Source organism: Balaenoptera physalus, assembly GCF_965194825.1.
Source record: "Balaenoptera physalus genome assembly, chromosome: 2".
In the NCBI taxonomy this organism is placed as follows: domain Eukaryota; kingdom Metazoa; phylum Chordata; class Mammalia; order Artiodactyla; family Balaenopteridae; genus Balaenoptera; species Balaenoptera physalus.
The window spans coordinates 63,276,245-63,286,945 of record NC_138883.1 but is presented as its reverse complement, the minus strand read 5'-3'; the positions used below and the strand labels follow the sequence as shown (position 1 = coordinate 63,286,945).

The 10,701-nt window shown below is 45.5% G+C and overlaps 1 protein-coding gene across 1 annotated transcript; it reads left to right on the top strand.

The window, feature by feature from the left end:
- The first annotated feature begins 7,125 nt into the window (after positions 1 to 7,125).
- Positions 7,126 to 10,281, top strand: INSM2 (INSM transcriptional repressor 2). The gene has a single exon (XM_082452130.1). It carries the CDS (start codon positions 7,141 to 7,143, stop codon positions 8,809 to 8,811), a length of 1,671 nt encoding a protein of 556 aa, XP_082308256.1. The 5' UTR covers positions 7,126 to 7,140; the 3' UTR covers positions 8,812 to 10,281.
- The last annotated feature ends 420 nt before the right edge of the window (positions 10,282 to 10,701 follow it).

Below are 10,701 nucleotides of genomic sequence, written 5' to 3'. Positions count from 1 at the left end.
GCCTGAAATTCCTTGTTTTCCACACAGGCATTCTTATCTTGCAAGTCTTGTCTTTCCATCTAAGTAGCTCACAATCTTCTTTCTGCTCCCATTCTCCTAGTTCCTTGGGTACTGAACAGCTTAAGATAGAAACTCTGGTTATGAGCTGGGATTTATTTTCCTTGTAGGGAAGGGCTTCAGAGGGAGGGAATGGGAGTGATCCAAGCCATGGGTCAAGTGGCTGAAGTGGGGAGAAAAGATCTTCCAAGGGTATAACAATTCAAGGAAGACCTTTCTATTCCTCTCATTTTTTCTGCACCAAGATTCCCAAATGTCTAGAATCTGGAGCTCTTTATGACTTTGCCTTCCCTCCTCTGTGCTCAAGGTGGGCTCTAGGTCTGTAGGTTGCAGTAATAAAAAACAGAGATGCTTTTTAAAAATCCAGTGGCTCACTATTTTAGTCATCAATTCATTTATGGATATGCCAGGCATTGTTCTAGATACTGGATATACAGCTGTGAACAAAACAAAGAATCTTTGTCTTCATGGACCTTACAGCTTACCGGGGGACAACAGACAATTAACAAATAAACAAATACATATATAATGTGGTGACAGATAGTGATAAGTTCTACGAAGATAAAGCAAGGTGAGCAAAAGGATAGGAAATGATGAAGGGTACTGGTGGGTGTGGGGCTGCCATTTCAGTTAAGGTGGTCTGGGAAGATCCTTCTGAGGTGGACTTCTTTGAATAAAGACCTGAATGAACTGAAGGAACAAGTCGTGAGCATATCTGAAGAACGAACATTCTGGTAACATGAATGGCCTTGAGGTGGAAGTGTACATGTCATGCTTGAGGAAAATAAGGAGATCAATGTGTATGGAACAAAATGAGGAAGAGAATGGTGGGAGATGTGGTTTAAGAATAGCAGGGCCCAGTCAGAGCTTTGGACTTTATTCCAAATATGGTAGGGAGTCATCTGAAGATTGTGAGCAAAAGAGTGAAGTGATCAGGTTTAGATTGTAATGGGATCCATCTTGCTGCTGAATGAGGAATACATTACAGAGGGGCAAGAGTGGAAGCAGAGAGACTGAATAGAGTACAGTGGGAGGGAATCTGAGAAGTCTTCAGACTCAGGAAATGCTTGAGGGTAGAGCTGACAAGAATTGCTCATGGATTGAATATGGAGTGTTTGTAATTTTTTTTTAAAGATTCTTTTGATGTGGGCCATTTTTAAAGTCTTTATTGAACTTGTTACAGTATTGTTTTTATGTTTTTGTTTTTGGCCTCAAGGCATGTGGGATCTTAGCTCCCCAACCAGGGATCAAACCTGCACCCCCTGCATTGGAAGGCAAAGTGTTAACCACTGGACCTCCAGGGAAGTCCCTGGAATGTTTGGCTTGAGCCAAAAGTTTCTGGGATTTGGTTTAGGCAGCTAATTGAATGGAGATGCCATTTACCAAGATGAGGGTTAGGTTTAGGAGAAAAAATCAAGAGCTTTGCATTAGATGTATGAGAGGCTGTTTGACTTCCAAGTTCTTGGGGGAGAAGGGGCCCCTAGTAGATGCCACTGGTTTTTACCTTGTACAGGGGCATGTCTATGTTGAGGTGAGGGAGCAGAGAAATAGAAGAAATAAAGTTCCTTCTGAGTAATCATCTGCTATTCAAGCGACTAGAAAGTAGGTCAGTTATCTGAGCTTGTCTTACACACACTATGATTTCAGCGCAAGAAGTCTCTCTATACAGAAAATTTCCTGATTGCTATTATCTCAGAATTCCTGAATTTAAATCAAAATAATTTATTCCATAATTAGAAATAGGAAACTTAAAATGCAAATAGCTTGAGAGAGAATTCAGTGTTTATGAGTTTTTATCAAAGTATAACAGAGCAGATGAAGGTCCTGAGCACTAAAAAAAAAAAAAAAAAGTGACATTGTCAGGAGAAAGGATGTAGATAAAGAAGCAAAGATTTCACAATCTTGCCAGGGACTACCGTATTTATCATAATTTCTAAGTGGGAAAATGGAGAAAGGAGTGTTCGTATCTTGAAGGATTATCTGGGTTTACAGCTAAGTGGAGAGTATCCATCTAAATTCTTTCTCTTCCCTTTTAGTCCTTTTTCTACCTTTGATTTAACCCTTAATCTCTTCCCCAAAGTGTTATTCAACTGGAAGGCCTGTGTCATGATAGAGGCTTGTCATCTCTATTCTAGGGCCTGAGTTCTGGAGAATGCTACTTAACTGTGCAATTCCCATTGATGTCCCTCTGTCATTGAGGGGCACCACATTTAACACCAGAAAGGATTTAAGGCAGTTTGTACATTATTTTTTCCCTTGATTATCATAGTGCTATGTGTTTATTGCAAAAAAAAAACAAAACAAAACAAAACAAAACAAAATTTTAAAAAATAACAGAATAAAATCCCTACTAACTAGAAGCAAGTCCAACAACATTCTGGCATATTTCCTTCCAGGGTTTTATTCATTTTGTATTTTCATAATTGAGCTCTTTATTATACATGTGACTTTGCATCTTGCTGTTCTTGCTTAACATTAAGACATACATATTTGTCAGAGTCATTGCATTTCTATGGCTATGTAATCATCTGTAGTATAGCTGCACCACGATTTACTCAAGGTAGTTTCTAATTATGTACAATTACAAATAACACAGTGATAAACAGCTTTGCACACAAATCTTTTCCCTTCTTTTGGATGATTTACTAAAAGAGGAGTTGGTGAATTAAAGGGTATACCTATTTTTTAAAGCTTCTGATATTCATTGCTACACTGATTTCCAGAAAGGTTGTTATCAAGTTACACTTGGGGGGAAGTGAAGGAGGCCTATTAGAACTATTGGATCTGTAGAAAATATTTGATAGCAATTCTTCTTCTTTTTAAAATAATAATGCTTTTAAAAATTTTGAACACACAGAAGAGAAATGGCTGTGCATTGTTATATACTAATCATTATTTGCTCTGTTTCATAGTGGTAACATCATACTAACTCAATATTAGATAATATTAGCCTACAGGGTAGCCAACACAACTGTTACAGAGTATGGAGAATAGCAGATGAACGTGTGCAGTGAAACTCAGGAAACTCTCCTTTAATGGAGGTCGGATATTCACTGATATTGAGGGAATGAGGTGATGAGGAGAGGAAAGATCAGAGGAGGCATTCTGGGAGGGGGATGGAGTGGGAAGGAGGTGGCCGTTTCCCCCAGAGGAGGGGGAGTTGCAGCGACAGTATGGCAGCGCCCCCGACGGTCTGCCCTTCCTCAGGAAGGAATGAAGCAGAGCTGGTAGGAGGGCGGACCCTTTGGCAACCGGGGTGATGTCGATGTCCTTTGGGTCAACCAGAGATTTCAGGGTACATTTCTGTAAAATGATGGGCAGGAATAAAAACAGCTCGGCGCAGGCCAGGCCCTCTCCTACACAAATTTGTTTTCCTGAAAATAAAGATACTCCTTGAACACTGTGTTTCTGGACTGTCACAGAAAGAATACAGAGCAATTATTTGATTTTATTGAATAGCTGTACAGATGGAAGACAGGATGTCTGGAAGCCAGGATGGCTGGAAGGACGCGTGGATAGATGGATGGACACACTTGCTATCCATTTAATAACTAGCACCATTCATTCAAAAAGTATTTATTGAATATCAGCTCTATGCTGATTACTTCATTAAGTATTCTCACTTTATAACTGCTCTTTTGACTTTTTACGTTTCCATGATTATTTTTTTTCCCCTAGGAAACAGACCCACACTCTCAGAAAGGGGAAGGACTGAGGGGAGGAGACTCATTTATCTGTGTTTCCTTTTCTCTCTCTGGCAGAAAGTTTAGGCAAAGATATTTTCCCTCATGCAATTTCAAAAGCAAATGTCACTCCCTCAGTTGAAAACTTTAACTGACTCTCTGTGCCTGTCCTATGTAATAAAGTCCAAATTACATGACCTAGTCCTTTACATTCTTTTCACAGTCTGATATGCCATGATTTTGCCTTCCACTCTTTTTTTTTTTTTTAATTAATTAATTAATTAATTAATTAATTAATTTATATTCTTTTTGGCTGTGTTGGGTCTTCGTTTCTGTGCGAGGGCTTTCTCTAGTTGCGGCAAGTGGGGGCCACTCTTCATCGTGGTGCGCGGGCCTCTCACTATCGCGGCCTCTCCCGTTGTGGAGCACAGGCTCCAGACGCACAGGCTCAGCAGTTGTGGCTCACGGGCCCAGTTGTTCCGCAGCATGTGGGATCCTCCCAGACCAGGGCTCGAACCCGTGTCCCCTGCATTGGCAGGCAGACTCTCAACCACTGCGCCACCAGGGAAGCCCCTTGCCTTCCACTCTTTTTTGGTGTGTGTGTGAAAATTTTTATTGTGGTAAAATATAATATATATATATATATATATATATATATATATATATATATATATAAACAAAAATGCTCATTTAAACAATTTTAAGTGTGCATTTCAGTGGCATTAATTGCATTCACAGTGTTGTCCATCTCTCACCACTATTGATTAATAAAACTTTTTCCATCACTCCAGAAAGAAATTCTGTAACCATTTTAAGCTATAAGTTCCATTCCCCCAGCCCCTGACCATCAATAATAATCTACTTTCTATTTCTATGAATCTGCCTATTCTAGATATTTCATATAAGTAAAATCTTATAATATTTGTCTTTATGTGTCTGGCTCATTTCACTTAGTATCATGTTTTCAAGTCACCCATGTTGTAATAGGTATCAGTACTTCATTTCTTTTTGTGGCTGAATAATATTCTGTCATCTGTATGTACTACACTTTGTTTATTGCATTTATCTGTTGGTAGACACTGTGTTGTTTCCATCTTGGGCTATTGTGGAGAATGTTACAGCGGATATTGGTGTTGCCAGTGTGTGATTCAGTCCCTGTTTTCAATTCTTCTGTGTATACACCTGGAAGCACAAATGCTGAGTCATATGGTTGACTGCAATTCTCACAGAGTACTATGCACCCAAGGAAAAGCCCCTCTTGAAAAGGGGTTATCTTAAAGTATTAAAATTCTTATATCAGATTTTCCAAACCACACAATATCTGGGTCATTAGGAGAAAGAGGAAAGGAGAAACTTTGAGAAGAAGTTGAGTTAGAAATCATACATAAACTGACATGTCAGAAATGATCAATTTGGGAAACTAAGTTTACCTGCACTACTAAATGACTCAAATATTTTAAATAGTGATTCAGAAAATTAATTTTAATTATGAAGTATCAGGTTTATTTACTTTAATTTTGTATGATTTCATCCTGTTTAATAGGAAACATCATAATGATGGTGTTTTTCAAACTGTGGGACCTAACCCCCATTAGTGAGTTATGAAATAAATTTGTTTGCTATGACTAGCATTTAAAAAAAGAAAGAAAATACAAAACTGCATTGCATGTAGTTAAGGGTAAACATTATTTTGTGAAACACTTGTTTCAGTTACGTGTGTGTTCTGTAAAATATTTCTTATTATGGGATGTGATCAGAAAAAAAAAATAGTTTGAAGACACCGGTATAATGGAAAGTCTGGGCTTTGGAATTAGCTAGAACTTGGTTTGAATCTGGGCTCTGGGTGACTTCTGCCAGTTACGCGACTTTTCTTACAGCTCAATCCTCTCATCAAAAAAGGAGAGTAATAATATCTACTTCTGTTTTGTGTTTGCGAAAAGATCAGATTACTTAAGTAGAGTGCATAAAATATAGCCAGTATTAACAAATATATAATTACTTCCAAATCTTCCCTCAAATAATAATGCTCTCTATGTAAAAATACTTCATTCACTAGAAGGAAGACAATATGTGTTATTGATGACTAGATCTGTTTATGCCATAGTCTACTCTGAAAGCACATCGCTCAGTCTGTTTCTGCAGTTTGGCTTAGGAAGGAGGTTTGAACACATAGTTCTTTCCCCTTCCTATTCTCAGATTGTACTTTTCTATACCATGGATTTTTGGCATTTTGTTATACATCTGTCATATATTTTCTAATTATTTCATAGTTCTCAGCTAGTATTACAAACTTTCAAATCTCTTCTATTGCTTAAAACAGTGCTGGATGAAGTTTTATTGAGCTTTTAAAGGTCCATAGCACACCTTTTGCAAAATATCTCTTATACAAGGGGAAGCAGATGTAATCCTGATTCCACCAGTATTTCTCAGTCAATCTACTCCATGCTAAACAGGTCAGTTAGGCACTGTCATGTCTCTGGGTAGTACAAGTGGAAGGTGTGAACAGAAAAACCACTTGATCTGAGGACAGTCGAAAATGAGATCCCATTTCCCCCTCCCCACTCCTATTCCCAGTCGGGGAGGAGGCATTTATAAGCCCCGAGGACCAGGGCCCAGAAACCTGCCGGCGTCCTGAGCTGCAGAGGCTTTCCAGCACGCACGATCTCCCGCACTGAGAGTCCTTCTTCCCAGATGAATTCTCATAGTATCACAGACGCGCGCAGTCTCGATCGATACTGGATGGCAGACGTACTCCCACCGTCAAGAGTAGGCACGGGGCGGTGGATTTAGCCTCCCTGCCGCTCTGTCGCAGCTTCTCATCAGCTCGATACGAGCAGAGGACGTTAACCCGTTCCCCGGCTGACACCCAACCGATCGCCTCCCCGTCGCCCTTCCTCTCAGCTCCGCTACCGCAGAGCCGGGTCTTTTCCGTCAGACTCCTACCCGCGGGAGGCAGCAGGGTCCCGGGCCCGCAAGGAGGGCGCTGAGAGGTGGCCTCTCCGCCAGGCACCCCAGACGGCGCCTGGAGGCCGCTGAGGCCGGGAGTGCTGAGTTCCTCACACTCTGCACCTTACCTTCTGGCGTCTTCGCCCGGTGGGCGGCAGGGAGGCGGCAGCTGCAGGCAGCAGCTAAGCCGGACGCCGGGGCCCGCCCGCCGCCGCCCGCCTCCGGGCCCCCCGCGAGCCCAGCCCCGAGAAAGCCCCACCCCCCGCGCCCGCTCCCACTCCTGATTGGCTGGTCCTGCCGAAGGCGACCCGGCAGTCCCCCGGCCCGCGTCTCAGCTATAAAGGCGGCGGACACATGCCTGCGGCGGCGAAGCTCGGGCAGCAGCGGTGCTCGCCCGCTCTCAGACCCCGCGGCGCCCCCGTTACTCCTTGCCCCCGAGCGCTCCGACTCCACCATGCCTCGGGGCTTCCTGGTAAAGCGAACTAAACGGACAGGCGGCTCGTACCGAGTGCGCCTAGCAGAGCGGGTCTTCCCCCTGCTGGGGCCCCAGGGGGCGCCGCCCTTCCCCGAGGAGGCTTCCAGTGCCCCTCAGCCCGGTGCGGAGCGGGCGGGACCCCCAACTCCGGAGGAGGAAGCGGCCCGCGAACTGTCGGGGTCGTCCTGTCGGGCGGCTGGGGTGAGCCCAGGGGCGGGCGGGCGGGAAGGCGCGGAGTGGAGGGCGGATGGCCGGGAGGGTCCCGGGCCCAGCCCCAGCCCCACGAAGCCGACGGGCGCGGACCTGCGCCGGGCGTTCTTGGAGCGCTGCCTCAGCTCGCCGGTCTCCGCTGAGTCCTTCCCCGGGGGCACCGCCACCGTGGCCGCTTTCTCCTGCTCGGTGGCGCCAGCAGTAGCACCGACCTCGCGGGAGCAGTTCCTGCTGCCGCTCCGGGCACCGTTCCCGGACCCCGCGCTCCATCCGGACCCCGCGCCCCTCGCGGCCTCCCTGCACGGCCTGAAGCGGGCCACCGGCGGCGAGCGCTGCGCCAAGGCACCTCCGGCCTGCGCGTCTGGGCCCGCGGCCGCCGGGGTCAAGAAGCCAAAGGCCATGAGGAAGTTGAGCTTCGCCGATGAAGTCACCACGTCCCCTGTGCTGGGCCTGAAGATCAAGGAGGAGGAGCCCAGAGCGCCGTCCCGGGGCCTGGGGGGCAGCCGCACGCCGCTGGGGGAGTTCATCTGCCAGCTGTGCAAGGAGCAGTACGCGGACCCCTTCGCGCTGGCTCAGCACCGCTGCTCCCGCATCGTGCGCGTCGAGTACCGCTGTCCCGAGTGCGACAAGGTCTTCAGCTGCCCTGCGAACCTCGCCTCCCATCGCCGCTGGCACAAGCCGCGTCCCGCAGCGGCCAATGCCGCCACAGTCTCCTCAGCCGACGGGAAGCTGCCCCCTTCGTCGATCTCGTCCTCCCCGGATTCCGGGGCTGTTGCTGCACCTTTCCTGGCGGAGGGGAAGGAGAACAGCCGGGCAGAGAGAACTGCGGATCAGCACCCGCAGGCCGGGGACAGCTCCGGGGCGGAGCAGCACCGGGACAGCGCCCCATCACAAGGCCTCCAGGTGTTGTCCCGCCCCGAGCCTTCGCCGCCTCAGGTCCCTTATACGGCGGGGGTGTTGGGGCGCCGGGTGTCTGAGCCGGGCGGGGTCAGTGCTGCCGGGGGACCCGAGATCTTCGTGTGCCCATATTGCCACAAAAAGTTCCGTCGCCAAGCCTATCTGCGCAAGCACCTGGCCACTCACGAGGCGGGCTCGGCCCGCGCGCTTGCCCCGGGCTTTGGCTCCGAACGCGCCGCCCCACTCGCCTTCGCTTGCCCGCTGTGCGGGGCGCGCTTCCCGTCGGCGGACATCAGGGACAAGCACCGGCTGTGGCATGCGGTCCGCGAGGAGCTGCTCCTGCCCGCTCTGGCCGGGGCGCCCCCTGAAGCACCGGGCCCAGGAGGGGCGTCCGACGGGAGTGCTCAGCAAATTTTCTCGTGCAAGCACTGCCCGTCCACTTTTTTTAGCTCCCCGGGCCTGACCCGGCACATCAATAAGTGCCACCCCTCAGAAAGTCGGCAGGTACTGCTGCTGCAGATGCCACTGCGGCCGGGCTGTTGAGGGCGAAAGACGAAGAGGATCGTGAGGGTGGCCTTGGAGCAAACAGATCATGGGAATTTCTGTGGGGCTTTCTTCAACTTGCAAGGTTACCCTCTTTCCTTCCTTTATTTTCTCTCCTAAAACTCCCAGTAGTCAACGTGCCGCCAGGGGAGCGGGCAGCGAAATGTAAAATCCCTCTCTAGAGCAGGTATGTATATGGTATAAACGTTCTCGGTCAAGAATGATCAGCTTTAAATCCTTCTCACTTTCCCCACGAAAATAGGATTCCCCCTGCTCCCACCAAACTCTGGAGACCCCAATGAATCCTATATGACTTGTAATTCCTATGGAAAGTCGCAGTGAATGCGTGCATGTCTCTATCTACAAAGGATTCTAGCTACCAAAAGTGGTAGTTTTTTTTCTCTCTTCTTCCTCTTGTCATCGCAGGCGCCTGTGTAGTTTCTGTCTCAATAGGGTCAGATATCTTGCATTGTATATTCTGTGAATTAAAAGTTATGTGATTGGTGCCAAATTTACGTCGGGTGGGTGGGAAATACAAGACCTGTGTCTGTGGGCAGGAAATGTTAAGATGTTTGCGCGCTTTTGGGTGATATGAGAAATCTCCTTGTAAACTTTCCTTTTCTCAATTATTAAGTCCACTCTTAAGCTAGTGTTTGGAGGTGGGGAATAGCATCTCTTTACTGGAAGGAGTTGAGACACCCCCCAAATTCTCACCTCTAGCTCTCGTGTGCAGTATTCAGGAAGATACTTTAAATCTTTCTTTAAATAGCTTTTGGGAAACATAGAACTCATTTCCTGAAGTTTGACTGTTTTAGTAGGGTTTCATCCAAATTAACGCTTCTGTTGTAATCATAATGTGTATTATATATGACACTATGTTCAGCTTAAGGAAGATGTTAATACTTCTAATCCGCTATGGAAATGAATGGCAATTCATTCAATATTTTCTTTTCAGCTGCTACCTGGTTTTGAATTTTTTTGTATTACCATATTTAGCATACATTCTGTACCTATGCCCTAATAGCCAGTTTGGGACACTGGCTGAATATTGCTTGACAGATAGCCCATATTTGTAAGATGCTTACCACCAAATAAATGTACATAGCTGGTGCTTTGTTGTGTTGTGTTTGTCTTAAGAATCCCATTGAACACAGCCTATTTTCAAAAGCCACACTTCTTATCTCCCCAAAGCCAGTATCCTGCTTTATAATCTTAGTGACCCATTTAGACAGAAGAAATTATATTTTGTAAATGAATGTAATGGTGCAGAAATAAAATGGGAAACTTTCCTTATATAGTATATATACTATGAAGTATGGCTGCATAGACTGAGCTCCAAAAGGCAAAGAATATGTACTATTCTTTAAATATTAAAGATACTTTACCACTCAAAAATGTCAACAGAAAATATATTTTAAATATTTTCTTCTTTTTCAAAAAGCTAGTGAATAGTTTATCTGAACATGAATAAAATGTTAACTGTGCTAATCAACTTCCGTATTTTTAAGTTGGTATTTTCACTCCATTTTGTTACATATCACCAAACCATTAGCTGTTTAAGAATGAAAGCACTATAGAAACGTGTAAATAGTTACTTTATCTTTTCTGCAATTCTTCACCTTGGTTGTGGGAAACTGTCTATATTGTTTAATCTTGTTCCCAGGGACTCTCTCTATCCATGTTTATCCTTTATATAAGCTTTCACGGGACTTTTTAAGTTTATTTTCTACATAGTTTCATAGGAATTTGTTTTTATTTATAAGGCAATCCAAAATTTAAGTGCACAGGAACTCTGAAAGCCTGCTATAGAAACTGTCTGTAAAAAGTTTTGTTCCTGAATGTATATTACCAAAAAAAGTAAAATTTAACAGGTCAAAGAAGCATGAGGGT

What these genes read in the sequence shown, in the direction of transcription:
- INSM2 (XM_082452130.1), top strand. Translation starts at nt 7,141, where the DNA reads ATGCCTCGGGGCTTCCTGGTAAAGCGAACTAAACGGACAGGCGGCTCG.